This window comes from Talpa europaea, assembly GCF_964194135.1.
Source record: "Talpa europaea genome assembly, chromosome: 5".
NCBI classification, from domain to species: Eukaryota; Metazoa; Chordata; class Mammalia; order Eulipotyphla; family Talpidae; genus Talpa; species Talpa europaea.
In genome coordinates, this window is record NC_140071.1 from 107400195 (window position 1) to 107417457 (window position 17263).

The window sequence follows — 17263 nt, forward strand, 5'->3', positions numbered from 1 at the left end:
ATCCCTCCTCTCTAAGGATCTCTGCTGGACAAGGATCTCTGCTTTGGGCACACTGTCAGTGCACTTAGGAGGTCTGAACTAGTCCCTAAATGTTGGTCCTTTTCCTTTTCGTTGTTGGTACTAAACTAGATGCTCTGTTTGTATTTCCCCTTCAGCAAGGGTATGTGACTCCACACCATGCAGCTCTTACCTTCCCCAGGGTCTCTGGTCTGTGGAGCACACAGCCTCCTGGTATTTCTCTCTGTCCACCTATTGTTTAATGAAGCATCATCTCTCCAATGTTCCATTTGATGCTGTCAGTGCTGATATCTTATCTCCAAGAAGTGTTCCTGCTTTGTTCCAAGTCACCACTCTCTGGCTGTGGTGTTTGTCTGGTTAAATTATAGCTTATTCTTCCAGGAACAAAGTAAGGAAACTTCTCTGTCTCTATCTTCATCTAATCCCTCAGCAATTTTCCAATTTCATAGAAAATACATGAAATTCAGTTAAATTTAAAATATTTAAAGCTTATTAAATCTGATAGTTATGCAATAAATATCAGTTTTAAATATAGTGATAGTCTATAAAATACCTAACATAATCTGAATTTATTTTAAAATTTTTAATTTAGATTGCTTAGGTTTATTTTAGCTATAATCTGAGGAATACTTGCTAGTAAAATCATATTTGCTTGCTCAGAAAACTCCATTACATTCTGAATGAAATATTTGAGCTGCATATTCTGCTTGCCAAGATATAACTTTCTAATGGAAATTCTCATATATTTTCACACTTTTCTGAATTAATCAACCTTAAAATATGATTCTTATGCTAGTACTCTTCTTTGTGCTCTGAAAAATAGAGAGAAAGAATTCTTGCCAGTTTGGCCCCATTCACTGGGTATTTTGTGTTTGTGTTTAGTGTGTGTGTGTGTATCCATAACTCTATATCTAATCATTTCTATTCAACTTATTTTTTATCCTGATTCTCTTTGTGTCTTTATTGGTAGAGACATTTCTTCACAGAATTTACTGACACTATTTGGTTTACACAATATTATTAGTCTTTTTTTTAACTTTCTTTAAATTTATTCATTTATTTGTACAAGAGCCTGGGTACAGGCCAGATGTGCAGGAGGGTGAGAGGATTCACCAGAGACAGAGCGGGGAACAGAACAGGCAGACTGATGAAATACACTGCTGAGGGGAGCAGCAGGCAAGACAGGAGAGGTCTGCTGCGCCATGTGGGGCCCTTGCCGGCTGGCTGGGGTCAAACCAGCACTGCAGAGGCTGCGGACAGCTTCACAGCGTGGCGCTCAACCGCCTGCACCACCAGGGGAGGCCCCACAATATTATTATTCTGTCAAATGAATTTCAAGTTGTGGTCTTCTTTACCACCTAAATTTTATTTCACTAAGCAGGATAGACAGTATCCTGGAAATATTATTTATTTAAGGAGTTGCTGTGAAAGTGGTTAAAATATAATTTTTGAAAAATTAACAATGGTACAAGAAATTTTTTTTGGGTGAAATATTGCATTACCTCTGCATGGGACAAATTTAAGCATATCTTATATTAATCACTTGAATGCGAAAAGCAATAAAGGTCCACATTTCAACTATGATCAGTTAAAATTTAGAAGTAAATTTGTTCAACTAACAAACACCATTTACCTTGTCTACTTAACATTTAAGATTAAATTTCCCTATTAGTGAAAAGAATTTTAGGATTTCAGATGTGGAACACTTATTTCTCCCATCTGTACAATTATTGGTGATTTACAAAAATGAATGAATTATTGTGATAGTTTTTCCTTTAAAAGAGGTTGTAAAAGTGGCTAAAAAGTAGACATCATTGTGAATAAACTTTCTGATGATGCTACAGAGACATTAATTTTGTAATCAGAAAATATTGCATTCTCTGTTAATTATCATTCTTTCTTCTCTTTGTGCTCTGAGTATAACTAAAGAACTAAAAGAGTTGATCAAGCACAGTCTTGTGGCTAATTGAGCAATGCTGTATGAATCATTTAATGGTTATTATTTTCCCATGTATTTGACTAAAATTGCTCCAGAAAGGATAGTTCTCAAAGATTTATTCAAAATCAGCACTTTTCTAACTTGTGAAAGTCACATGCAATTTTAGATACGAAAAAAGAAAATATGAAAAAAACTTTGCTAAAAGCTTATAAAAACAACACACTTCTACTCGAAGGCTTCATTCAGGAGATCATGATCTTAAATTTGAAATTTTGCAAATTCAGAGAAAAAAATGTATGTCAAGTTGGAAGTTTGCCATTTAAGTTATTATAGTTTGAAGAAAAACATAAAGCTTTTTCACAATCTACTTGTGAAGGACTTTTCATAGCAGATTAAGAAGCTTTTATTTTACTCTGTTCTCATATGAATTTGAACTCACAACTTTATTTTTGACTTCCACAAAAGTTAATTGAAACTTTATTAGGGACCTCTCTGGTGGTGCAGGGTAAAGTCTCAGCTATCAAGCTTTTGCCAGCCACTTGGGCATGAGTTCCATCTCTGGTCAAAATGCTAACCCACATGGCACAGCAGACCTTTCCTTTCTCTCCTGCTTCTCCCCTCAGCAGCTTATTACAGTAGATCTTCCTGTTCTGCTCCCCACTCTCTCTCTGGTGAATCCCCTCACGCCCCACATCTCTGGCCTGTACTCCAGTTCTTGTATGCATAAATAAAAAGATAAACTTAAAAAAAGCTTTATCATATGATATATAGTATACTACATGTTGAAACACATACTCCAGTAACTAGGTCATTGCTCTCAAGGCTCTCATAGATTGTTGGAACAATCAGCAAGACAATGTGCCTTAACAAAGTGACAGCTGAACACATAGCAAGCGCGATTTGAAGAGGTGTTAACAATAAATTTTACCTTTTTTCCCAAATTAGATGGCTCTTGAAATGATAAATAGGTAAATATATATTAAGCAAAAGAATAGCATGAGCATTTTAAACATCCTTAATAGAGGAAACAACAAATTAATTACTTTGCAATTAAATAACAATGAAAACAATGAGCACTATTAAACTATCATGGTTTTAAAATATAACTCAAATATCAAACTTCTATAATCAAAATTAAAGTGTGCAAATACATGAATGCATATTTCTCTCTCTCATCTACATAAGAACTATGTTATCAAACTTCATACTCACATAATCCTTTGGGATCCTTTTGTTATTTAAGCATAACACAGATGGGAATCAATATCATTCTCCTGAGTTTGGCTTAGAACTTTCTTATTTAGTAAATCATGCATACAGAAGAAATCAGAAAAAACAAACAACTCTGAATGATGAAGTTCCCCTGTGGTTATAGTTTTATTAATCAGGAAATAGAACATTTTAAAATATAATAAAATATTAAACATATTATATTAAAATTACCTGAGGGATTATTACATGTCAGCACTTTACACTTTTTTTTTCATTTTATCCTCACAAAGTAGCCATAAAGGGATATTTCATTATAGCAAAACAATAAACTAAATCATGCAGAAAATATTCTAAGCAAGTTTAGAGAATGAAAACATTTTTCTTGCATGATCATGAAAATCTGTTTTGAGGTATACACCTAAGGATTATTGGGTTTTTTATAACCCAATGAAAGTGATTATAGATCCCTTTCAGTTTGCAAGTTTGATATGAACAAAATCAGAAAGTCAAAATAGTACCATAATGGTTTGAGCTATTTGAATGGGACTTAGGCTCATAAATTTTTCAATTTGGTTAAAAATATTTCTTTTTTCATTTTTCTAATATTAGAAAAGTTAATTTTAATAGATTAGGATAAAATAATTGGTCAAACTTCTCTTAAAAAATTCCAATAGTAGAGCCTCCCCTGGTGGTGCAGCTGCTGAGTGCTGGGCTGCCAAGCTGCCCAAGGCCTCTGCAGCGCCAGTTCGATCCCTGGCCCCTGGCAAGGGTCCCACATGGTGCGCAGACCTCTCCTGCCGCCTACTGCTCCCCTCAGCAGTGTGTTTCATCGGTCTGTCTGCTCTATTCCCTGCTCTGGCTCTGGTGAATTTTCTCACCCTCCCACACTTCTGACTGTAACTAGTGCTTGTATAAATAAATAAATAAATAAATCTTTAAAAAAATATATACACACTGCTTTAATTCATTAAAAAAAATTCAAATAGTATAGTTCACATGGATTTCAGTGGACCTATAGTATTTTTGCATAGGAATTATAATAATAAACTAACTGGGGGGAATTACAGGATACCATTTAAAGATACAGTTTCACACTCTTCATGTGTGTGTTATCACATCACACACACTACTAAGGCACCTATTTCCTCCAATTAAAAAAAAAAAAAACACCTACTGTCCATAAAATGTTATTAAGAAGTATCATGTAGGGACTCCCCGGTGGCGCAGCGGTTGAGCGCTGGGTTGCGAAGCTGCCTGCAGCCTCTGCGGCGCCGGTTAGATCCCCGGCTGCTCCCCGGCCACCGGAGGAGGGTCCCACATGGCGTGCAGACCTCTCCTGCCACCCGCTGCTCCCCTCAGCAGTGTTCTTCGGTCCTTCTGCCTCCTCTGCTCCCTGCTCTGGCTCTGGTGAATTCTCACACCCTCCCGCGCTTCTGACTGTACCCAGTGCATGCATAAACAAACAAACAAACAAGCAAATAAATAGATAAATAGATAAATAGATAAATAAATAAATAAAACATGCCTCTATAAAAAAAATTAAAAAAAAAAGAAGTATCATGTTATAATGAAATCTCTCATATAAAGAAGAGTCAGTTGATGCAGCAAACTTCATTGTTGTCTTATTTTAGTAAATTGCCAAAGAGACTACAACAATCACCTTCATAGTCAGTCAGTAGTTGTCAACAGGTAAGATCCTTCATCAGCAAAACCCTTATGTTTACTCCCTTACCTCTCAGATGATGGTGAGTGCTTTTTAAAAAAAAGATTATTTATGCATACAAGAACTGGCATACAGGCCAGGGGTGTGGAGGGTGAGAAGATTCACCAGAGACAGAGTGGGGAGCAGAACAGGCAGATCTACTGAAATACACTGCTGAGTGGAGCCGTGAGTGAGACAGGAGAGGTCTGCTGTGCCATGTGGGTCACCTCCCTGGCTGGGGATCAAACTCATGCTGCAGTGGCTTCGGATTGCTTCATAGTGCTGTGTCTTAACCCTTGTACCACCAGGAAGGCCCCTGGTGACCACTTTTCTTTGTAATAAAGTATTTTTAAATTAAAATATATGCAGATTTTTTTAGAAACAATGCTATTTATTGTACACATAATAGACTACAGTTTATTGTAAATATAACTTGCATATGCACTGCATACTAAAAAATTAATGTGATACTTTATTATAGTAGTTACACTGGTATAGTGATTGGGAATAGAACTCACAATATTTGTTCCTATATAGGTGTTTTGTTTTTTTTTTCTCATGCTATTATGATGTAAACATTGTCCTCTTATGAACATATAAATTTGTTTTATATCATCAGCTACTTTGTGTTATACTATTTCACCTATTATATTTCTCATGCTTTTACATTTTAGCTCATTATTATTTTTTATTTTTTACGATCCTTGTTTATTTATTCACAATATAGGATTTACTCTTAGCTTTTGTGTCACCAGTTTTGAAGCAAGAAATTGAATATAACAAACCTTAGAAATCTGGCAGAGGTGTAGGTGGAGAATTTTTGGGGGGAGGAGCACTATGAACTACTGTGTTGAGCTACAGCTATCTTGGTGGCAGGTGAGGATATTTATAACATCTGAAAGGGTGATGACTCCAATCATATACTATGTTACCTCAATAAAAAGAATATATATATTTATATATTTATTTATTTTATTAATGGCTATATATATACACAAATATATATAGAAGTGTGAGCTACTACTATATATATAGTAATGTGAGCCCTGATACTTGATTTATTTTCCTTTTTTTTTTTTTTAGTCACACAAGTGCTTAATTTAAGCTTTAATTGCCAGGCATCCACTTCAAAATTGGTTATCTTGAATAAAAACATTGCCACTCACAGGACTACATAGAGTGAGGCCACCTTGAACCATCTGATTTAGATATCTTGTTTGATTTCAATAATAGGCCATTTGGTGCATATGTTTTTTTGTTTGTTTCTTTGTTTTATTCATGTAATAAATACATGGCCTTATGCTTTTTGTATTTTAAATTCACCAATAAAGTGAGTACACAAATTCCTAGGTTCTCAACATTTGTCTCAATAAAAGTTGAATCCCAGCCACATGCATGCCTGCTTCTGTCTCTGTCTCTCTCTCTCTCTCTCTCTCTCTTTTAACACTTTGTTTTGTGGCCCCATGTAATTTGTAGGCCTTGTGAGAAATAAATTCCCTCCCTATTTTTCAGAATTACCTGATGGTTATCGCTAAAGATTGTCTTGTAATCAAGAGAATCACTGGACTGTCCACCCACAATATTGATCATTGATAGATACCAGCGCATGATTATATTGGGGATAAAAGTTAGGATGAACTCATAACAACATTATTGGAAATAAAAAAAAATAGTATAAAGGTATTTAGATGAAATGTTTCATGATTGTTAAAGCATTAATGACTAAACTATTTAAATAATGCAATAAGGCAAGTTTGTAATGATGTACATTGAACAAATTACGCTTTTTTCTTTTCTTTTTTTTTTAAGATTTATTTTATTTATACAGTAGCTGGGGTACAGGCCAAAGGTGAGGGAGGGTAAGAGGATTTACCAGAGACAGAGCGGAGAGCAGAACAGGCAGACAGAACAAAGCACTGCTAAGGGGAGCAGCAGGAAACAGGAGAGTTCTGCTGCGCCATGTGGGAATCTTTCTGGCTGGCCAGGAATTGAACTGGCACTGCAGAGGCTGGGACAGCTTCACAGTGCTGTGCTCAACCCGTTGCGTCACCAGGAAAGCCCACATTATGCTTTTTTCTTAAACAAATCTATAACAAACAAAGGAACCCTTTTTCCTAATAATTCTATTTTCTTTTCCTTTTCAGGTGTCACAAACTTCTACTATTCATGATGTTAAACAAAAATTTCACAAAGCATGTAAGTTTTATAAATAATTTAGAATTCTTTTTTGATTTATTTTTTGATTATTCTTTTTTAATTGATGTAACACTAGTTTAAAACATAGTATATGGTTTGGAGATATAGGATCTTCCCCTCCAGATTTTGTTACCACCCACCGCCAAATCTCCCATAATTCCTCCACCATAGTCTTCTCTCCTTACTTTGGTCTTTCCCTTCCCCTTTTCCCTCTTGGCAACTCAATTCTACATTCAAATCTCTCAAATTTGTTATTGGTTTGTATTTATCTGACTCTATTTCTCTATACATATAAGCGACTCCATTCTATATTTGCTTTTCTCCTTCTGACTTATTCTACCTTATGTAATTCCTCCAGTTTTATCCACATTATCATAAATGGCAAGTTTATCTTCTTTTTAATAGCTGAGTAGCATGTCACTGTATAAATATATAAAGCACATCTCTTAATCCACTCTTCTGTCTTTGGGCACTTAGATTGGCTTGGCTATTGTAAATAGTGCTACAATCAACAAAGAGGTACATATATCCCTTCAGGTTACTTTTTAATATTCTTTGGGTCAGTACCTAGAAGTGGAATTGCTGGATCATGTGGTAAATTCTTTACATAGTACATCTAAATTATATTGTTTTATTTTATTAATGGCTAAATATATTCTGTTAAAATAATATTTTGTTATTAATTTAGAAATGTTTATTAGGTTTGTTTAAATTAGATTACTAATTTTACTGCTTTTTAATAAAGCTTAGCCATAACTGATGAACATAGTTAACATGTCTGTTACTACTAGGAAGAATATATTTTTTTAGATTTTATATTTAGAGTTCTTGTAAATCCGTAACAAAGTTGCACAGACAATGAGAAGTGCCCATTTATCTCTGCCACTACACAGTCATAGTCTTTTTCACCATCAACATTCAATGAGTAAATAAGAAATCCAAATAATACCTGTTTTTTAAACTGAGAAAACTATCATTAGCTTCAATTTACAAGTAGAGAACAAAATACAAAATTAACTTTAAAAATTATAATATAATGGGGCCTCCCCGGTGGCACAGCGGTTGAGCGCTGGGTTGCAAAGCTGCCCGCGGCCTCTGCGGCGCCGGTTCGATCCCCGGCTGCTCCCTGGCCACCAGAGGAGGGTCCCACATGGCGCGCAGACCTCTCCTGCCGCCCGCTGCTCCCCTCAGCAGTGTACTTCGGTCCTTCTGCCTGCTCTGCTCCCTGCTCTGGCTCTGGTGAATTCTCTCACCCTCCCGCGCTTCTGACTGTACCCAATGCATGTATAAACAAACAAACAAATAAATAAATAAATACATAAATAAAAATACATGCCTCTTTAAAAAAATTATAATATAGTGAATAACAGTTCTACAAATCTAAGCATAGTTCATTTTTTTTTTCACACTAAGTGAAATTGTTCTCTAATGTTATATGGTTTCTGAAAACCAACTATTAAAATGGAACAACAGTTAATATGAATAAAGGAAAGAATACAAAATGGTTTGAAATTACTAATGGACTTTTTTTTTGTGTGACTGATCTAAAAATTAGTAGCATATGAACTAAAGTAACACATGAATGACAACTAGCTAAAGTATAATTTGTGTAATGGCATTGTGTCATAAAATAAGTTACTGAAAGAAAAAGCAAAATCACTTTGATGATGATGCACACATTATCTGTTAGTTGATAAAATGCATTAAAAAGTTTCAATTATGCTTAAAATCTTTTGGATTTCTTGTCTCTGCAGTTCCTAGAAAGAGCTATGGGGAAAAAAGTTAAGAGAAGGAATGATGGAGTTAGGTGGCCAATTGTAGTTTCAATCTCCTGAAAGGCTATATAATTTGTTGTGACAGTTGAAATGCATATAAATCCTTGCCAATAGGCAAGGGGAATATAAACAATGCTAAACTTTGAAAGGTTCAAGGAGAGTAATTCAAAACAAAGATAGCACAGTAGAAGGATTTATAATGTATAGTAAAGAATAATGAGGATTTTTCCAGGTAATCTGAAAGGAGCCACCTAAGAAAGCTTCAGAATTCCCTGATCTCTCAACACAAGCAGCTAGAAAAATGATAAATGCAACCAAAGAAAAATCAGCCTGCTTTTCTTTAAGAAGCTCTATACTACTAATACAAGGTGTAACTAACAATTATTTCCTAATAATTTCTTTGCCTGAAAGGAATTATGAATGTTGCCAAAGATTTAGATGAATAAGTGGAATAATTTTTGAGGTAGCATCAACATTACATTTTGAGAAAGCTATGGAAATTAAGTAACAATTCACCTTATAAGAATTTTATCATTGAGTTCCAATGAGACCCTTTTGCTGGCGGGCAACAATATCCCCAATCTTTTCATATTACGTTTACATCTCAGGATTAAGATAATTTAATAATATCTGTCAATTGTGTTAATTTTATGGTCATTTGGAAATAAAAGAAATCCAGTAGTTACAAGTATCCTTAAGGGACTTTAGATATTAAAGAAAAGAGGGAAATTTCATGAATGATTTATCATCCATTTAAAACTGAATAACATGTTCAAAATTTCTATCCTCTATATAGTATACTGCATATATCAATTAACAATTTCAGGTCACATGTTATTTGTTTCTCTTCAATTTTATTATTTTCTTTCTTAAAAGATTTATGTATTTATTTATGCATACAAAAACTGGGGTTCAGGCCAGAAGTGCAGAGGGTGAGAGGATTAACCAGAGACAGAGTGGGGAGCAGAATAGGCAGATTGAGTGAAATATACTGGTGAGGGGAGCAGCAGGCAAGACAGAAGAGGTCTGCTCTGTCATGTGGGTTAGCTCCCTGACCAGGGATTGAACTCATGCCTCATTGGCTGCAGATAGCTTCATAGTGCTGAATCTTAACCCCTTGCACCACCAGGGAGGCCCCTTTCTTCAATTTTAGAAGACAGATCATCATAATTTTGATGTTCAAGAATATTTGGCAATTTATGAAATTTTACTTCATAGAAAATGTTATACAAATTTCTACATTATTAGCTGACAAGATAATAGTTAAATTCTCTGATTTCATTTTTATCCAAAAATCTTTTGTTACTTTAATAGCAAAATTAATTATTTAATACCACATAATTCATCAACGTCAGTAATCAAGTTCAATGGTAAGGCACTTAGCTATACTACTGAAATATAAATATCCATAATGTAGCCATCAAGAATTTCTGACACACATACATTGAGAACAACATTCAAGAAATGATGAATGTTGAATTCTTTGGGTTGAAAATTATGAAAATTTAATTTGGTATCAACATTAATCAGTATGCTCTGTGTTTTCACAAAAGCTCTATTGAGTCACGGAAGTAGTTATCAGTATATTTAGAACTTATTTTTCAAGCATATTTCAAAAGGTATGTTAGTGGAGAGAAATGTCAAATATGAAATTTGAGTAATGTTTAAGGGGATGGTGTTCCTAATGTTTAAATTTTAGGAAGATTAATCATTCATTAATGATTCATTTGCTTTTAAAGTAAGAAGGTTAGCTTAAGAAAATGTAAGGAATGTATTATCTACCAATGTAATATTTAAAGATGTAAACATATTGAGATATTACTATATTAAAAAGAAACTACAATTTAAATCTGGATACTCATACTGTGTAGTAGGTGCTATGAAGCCCAAAGTGTACACTCTCCAAAACATAGTTTCCTTTGATATATCATTAATATTTTCTATTTTGAAATTCAGTTAATACGTAGAATGGTATGATTATTAGTCTCCAAATTGTTTCTAAGTCTTTAAAATTACTAAAGGTCCTTACTAATACATTTCTTAACTTTCTTATGTAAGCAAATATTTTCTTTGTGACTTCAATATATAAACCAAAATATAAAATACTGGTATGTAATAATGTCTCAAGTACTGAAAACGGACATCTCCTCACTGTGAATATTTAAAATACTGGTCAAGTTTATATTGATACGAAACTGTTGAGAATACTCCTTATGGATTTGGTATATGAATTTTTTTGTACTATATTAGGAGATCAAAACTGTTAGAAAAGAATGGTCATTTTTTCAGGAAAGTTTCATATAATAAAACTGTCATAACTAATAACAATTCCTAAAGTTCATGATGTGATTCTGTCTAAATTATTTTCGTTCTCATTCATATACCGCCTTTAAACTGTGTATAGCTGTGCAATGTCAAGTTTATTTTGATTTATCTTTCATGACATGGTAATGTTTTTCAATTCTGATATCTCAAAGCAATTTTGTTGTATAATCCATAAGCACCAAAATGGTTGAATTAGCAATATTTAAACTTGAGCAAATATCTATATTGTAGATACAACAAATATTAGAATAGTCTATCTAAACCAAATGATTGGTTTCCTATTTTTTTGCATATATGATGGTGCAGAGATATTTATATTTTAAAGGAAATTGGATATATGGATAGTAAAAGACTGGTTGTCATATTGTAAAAGGGAATGTTTTCAATAACAAGTCCAGAAAGCAGTAAAACCAAAGATGCAAATACAAAGATCATCTCTCAAACTTTAAGGAACATGAAATTCTCTTTTTCTTCCCCCTCATCTTTATTTTGCACTTTGGCAGCTACTGTTTCTGTTTAAATTGCAGTCATTACCAGAATTTGCAATATAATGTCTGAAAAATAATATAAAAAAGAAAAGGAGCTTTTTAAGAAAGCATTTGACATAGCATTATTCTCTTCTCTTCCCTGGGATTTTCTTCCTTAAAGAAATTTTCACAAAACACAGAATGCATTACAGTGGAATTTTATGTAAACAAGAAAAGCAAGCACTTCATTATTGCAAGAAAATGTCATAAAGTAGGTTATTTGTTCTTATATATTTCCTTATCTATCTAGTTGGCTGAAAATTTATTTCACTTTTCACATTTCATAAAAAAAAGTTATATTCAAATAGTTGCTCAGATCCTGTTATAAGTCTCTTGAAAATGTAAATAATCTCTATGTTGAATTCAGATGTGCTAAATTGGATCACAGTGCTTTCCATAATCCCAAAGATAATAAGGTTCCAACAGTTCATCTTCATGAATTTTTTTTATTTGTATATACTTAGTTGAAAAAGCATCAGATTTAATAAATGAGATTAGTTTTGGAAAATAGTTAGCTTTACTTTTTACAGTAATAAACTGATGAATATACAATATAAATATCATATATGTGGACACAAACAGTAATGTATTATCTACCCATTACTAATATTTTCATTACTGGCTAGAGATACCTTTTTGTGCTAATACACATAATTTCACATATTTTATAAGCTGGTGTGTAATAGCTTTTTCCTCTCAATATGTTTTCTAGATATATTTTTACATAAATGTATATTGACCTTCACAATCAATATTACTGGAGATATATTATACTTTTGCTTACATATGTATTTCTCACATTCCCTGGATACACAGTCTAATTGCTTCTAAAATAAATCAATATTATGCTTATTCATTCAGCAATATATACTGAATATTGAAAAAATATTTGTTGAACATTTACCATGTGTCATATATTGAGGTATTCACCAATTCATCTTTGAGAACTTCTTTACTCATATTTGAAAGAAAGGAACAAAAATGCTCATTCTATACACATTTTAATGTGTATTGCCAATTTTTCTCTCCTTTATATTCTCAAACAGTATTTCAGAATGTTGTTTACCCTGTTCCTCCAAATTATTAGATATTAGCAGAATTGATTTTTGATAATTGATTAATGAGAAACATTTCGTTTGGAATTAGGGTCCATTTAATGGTTTTCTAGTGAACTCTTCATTCTCTTATTTCAAATTTATATTTATTTTAACTGCAAATTATAATATCTCTATTATAATTTGCCCATTTATGATCTTTACCCATGACTTTGTCAAACTGGAAGTTTAATAATTTTTTTTTACCTTCCAGTAGTTTTGTTTTAAAATTCTCCTGTTTACAACTTTTATGCCAAAATATATTGAAGCATCATTTACCCCTTATAAAAGTATTTATTATTATTTTTGGAAATGTCAGGAAAATCCAGTGAGGGAATGGAGTCATTCCTCAGTCTGTGTGTCTAGGTTTATAAAATCTGTCCCTGATGGTAGTAGAATCTACTTAGGATATATGGATCATATATATTTTGAGTGAGCTGATTTATCCAGGATGTGTCACAGTTAAGTCCAGTTGAGGGTGTTTTGTCAGATGGAACATCTATATTATGTTCCATTGATTTTTTTTTTAATTTAGGTAACATTGGTTTATAACATTGCATTAAATTTCAGTTGTATAGCTTTATACGTCCACATTTGTTTATATTATAGTATGATCTTCACCAAAAATCTAGTTTCCATCTACTACCATATAATTAACCCCGTTTACCAGTTTTACCCATTTTCCTTCTCCTTCCCTCTCTAGTAACCCCCAAGTGTTATCAAAATACTTCAGTTTGGTTCATGTGTTCATTTGCATTATTTCTTTATCTTCCATACATGAGTAAATCATATAGTATTTCTCTTTGTCTGACATATTTCAATTAACATTGTTCCCTCATGGTGCATACATTTTGTAATCAATGGCAAGATTTCATTTTATTTTATAGTTTAGTAGTAATCCATTGTGTGTGTGTGTATATATATATATATATATATATATATATATATAAAAAACACATCTTTATTTACTTATCCATCAATGGACATTTAGGTTGTGTTCATATTTTGGTAATGGTAAATGATGCTATAATGAACATAAGGATGCATATATCTTTTCAATTAGTGTTTTTGTATTTTTGGATAAATGCCCAGAATTGGAGTTACTGGGTATATGGTAATACTATGCTTAATTATTTGAGGAATAGTTATACTGCTTTTCATAGTGTCTACACCAGTGTACATTTTCCTTAAAAGTGTGCAAAGGTTCCCTTTGCTCCACATCCTTGCCAGCACTGTTTCTTGTCTCATAAGTAGCTATTGTCACAGATTCAAGATGATGTTTTATTGTGTTTTAAATTTATGCATCCCTAATGATAAGTGATGATGAATAATTTTTTGTGTGCTTGTTGACCATCTGTATGTATTTTTGGTAAAATGTCCATTTAGCTTTTTACTCACTTTTTTTTTATTTTATAGCTTTTAATCAAAATTTACACCCTGATCATACTGCTTTATAACTGTTTATTATTTTAATAGCATCATTTGGCAGACTTTCAGGGCCTCCTTTTTTAGTTTTTTTTTAATTTTTTATATTTTACATCATCGTTCATTTTTAAACAATATTTGCTTCCCCCCCATCTTTTTAATCACTTTTTAATAAAATTCTGTTGTTGTTGAGTTGTATGTAAATTTGGATATTAATCCTTTGTCTGATATATGATTTTCAAATATCTTCTCCTATTCAGTAGATTGTGTTTTTATTTTGAAGATGGTTTCGTCTACTGTGCAGAAGTGTTTTACTGTTATGTAGTCCTACTTTTTTTTTGTCTTTGCTCTTGTTTTCTTTGCTGTTGGAGATGACTCCACAAAGACATCTCTAAGTTTGATGTCAAAGAGTCCTTTACTATGTTGTTTCTATGAATTTTATGGTTTCCTGTCTTATATTCAAGTCTTTAACTCATTTTGAATTAACTTTTATGTGTTTTCAAAGATGTGGTCTACCTTCATTCCTTTTCTATGCAGTGGTTCAATTTTCTCAGTAACATTTTTTGAAGAGACATTCTTTATTCCATTATATTTTTGTTGGCTCCTTGGTCATAAATCAGTTGTCCATGTATGTGGGTTTATTTCTGTACTCTAAACTGTCATATTATAACACCACATTGTTTTTATTACTAAAGGTTTTAGTATAGTTTTAAGTCAGGGAGTCTGAAACGTCCATATTTTATTTATAGAATTCTCTGTGCAAGGTTTTTCATGGCAAACAAATTTAAGCATGTTTTTTTTTTCTAATTTTCTGTGAAGAACACCATTGGGATTTTGATATGGATTACAGTGAATCTGCATATTACTTTAGGTAATTCACAATCACATTTTAATAGCTTCTTTAGTAGTATGTTTAGATTCCTTTTAAATTTTCTCTTGTGTATTTTCTGTAGATTTTTTGCTTTGTGGTTATCATAAGGCTAAGATATAACTTCTTGTATTGTGTAATGTTCTGCTTTAAGTTGCTGTTGTTTGGTACCTAAATTTGGGCATAATCCAAAACTACATTTTGTGACTCCCAAATTTTATAATATTCATGTTTAATTTTACATTTTTGTTTTATGTCCATCCCTTGACTACTTATTATAAGTTTAGTCAATTTTACTACTTTGTCTTTTAATCTTCATCTTTGCCTTTTATGCAAACAATGAAGTTTTATATTATAAGCAAATATATAATTTATTTTGAAATATAAGCAAATTATAGCTTCCTTTTCTACATAAATTGACAAATCTTTTAGTTGCAGTGTCATCTTAATCACAACAAGACAATATTATTTGTATTATGTATGTATTATATGCATTTTATTATGCAGACCTCAAATGTGTATGTATGGATTTGTCTGTACAGGAGGGCATTATTTTAAAATGCATATTTAAAACATTCAGCTTTTTGTTATAGAGCTGAGAAAGTACATATATGGTATAAAATTCGTTATTTTTAAATATATCAGATGCATCTATGTGAATTAAGCAATCTTCCCTGGCTAAATTTCTTTACTTTAAAAATAGTTCTACAACACCTGTTATTTCCAAAGTGTGATTCCACAGAAGAGGTGTTTCAAGAATACATATATCTTGTTTTAAGAGAAATTCTTAATATATGTACAAAGGATTAAAAGATGTTATATTGTTGAACTTTAAAAATTAAGTTAATAACACCTTTTAAATTAATTCTAATAGTTTTTAGTAATTTGCATGCATATTCATTTAAGTCTAACAATATCCCTAATAACTTGACCCCTTTCTTTTATTTCTCCTTTTTTCTTTTTCCTAATTATTTTTTTGACAGGTGAGGAAAATAAGATTCAGAGAAGTAACTCATCCAATATAAATAAGACAAATAATACATTATATCCCCGGGGCTTAAGACCAGACATTGAATTTCCACAAACAGTAGTTAACTAAAAATAAAACAGTGATATTTTACTTAGAGAAAGATTTATTAAAAATATCTACTCTGAAATTTTATTAAAACTATAGTGTATGTATAACTCCAGTGAATTCTTCTTCAATATGAAGTCATATATTTATTTAAATCTCATAAATTTATGCATTCCTATATACCAGGAAATTTTGTAATCTTCACACATATAGAGGTAATAAAATTGTCAAAGTTACCAGTTCTTATGAAGGCTGCACAATGGTAAGGAGAAATACATCCTTAGCTTTTTAAAAAGACACAAAATAACTTCAGATAAGGATATCAAAACAGGGTAATGGAAAAAATAATGGGAAAGTTTTGCTGGGATCTGTGTACTGAATAGCATCAAGAAAATTCTCTCTGTAAAAGAGTCATTCAGAAACTCACATTCAGATCAAATGAATAGAATCATTACGTATAACTAGGGTTAGTGACTTAGAGGTAGTGAGATGGAAGGATAATAAGGTAAAGTGGTTAAGAGTAATGATTAGATATGATTACAGCTATGTATTCTATAATGGAGTCAAAGAGAAGAACAAAAACATGGGAGAAATAAGGAAACTATCAAGTAAAAATAGATAATTGTTAGAAAATTATGGAAGAATCAAGGAATATTGAGTTAGAAATACTAGTTTAAGTACATAGGAATGAAATATGGTACTGTGAGAAAATGTGATGTTTGAAATTTGAATTTTGGAGTTGGTAGATGTATTTTATTTGTATTTTGGAGTTGTGCTGGGAAAATGTGAGACAGTAGAAATAGAATATTTATATATGGGTAGATAGAGGAACTAAATGACAAAATTAAAGTGATTTTAAAATCACTAAAAATGATAACTGAGTTGTGGTGGGAAAGATGTTCTGAACTAAAAATCAAGTGTTTTTAGGTGGAATGACCAGCTCATGACACATAACAACAATTAAAAATTAATATTAGATAATGAAGTTTGATGATATGCTTTCTGTGAGAAAAACTGGGAATAAATATTTTGGATGTAGTATCAAAAATCATTTCGAACACACCTTCAGCCAATATAGTGGGTTTGATGTGAGGAATAAACACTAGT

General features: G+C 32.2%; 1 protein-coding gene across 1 annotated transcript in view; it reads left to right on the plus strand.

The window, feature by feature from the left end:
• TECRL (trans-2,3-enoyl-CoA reductase like) overlaps window positions 1-17263 on the plus strand; it is a gene marked incomplete at both ends in the record, with an annotated part of 77617 nt that overhangs the window by 16751 nt on the left and 43603 nt on the right. Inside the window, one exon of the mRNA XM_084233490.1 lies at window positions 7016-7067. Within this exon, the coding sequence (XP_084089616.1) occupies window positions 7016-7067 (52 nt within the window). The remainder of the gene's footprint in view (window positions 1-7015; window positions 7068-17263) is intronic.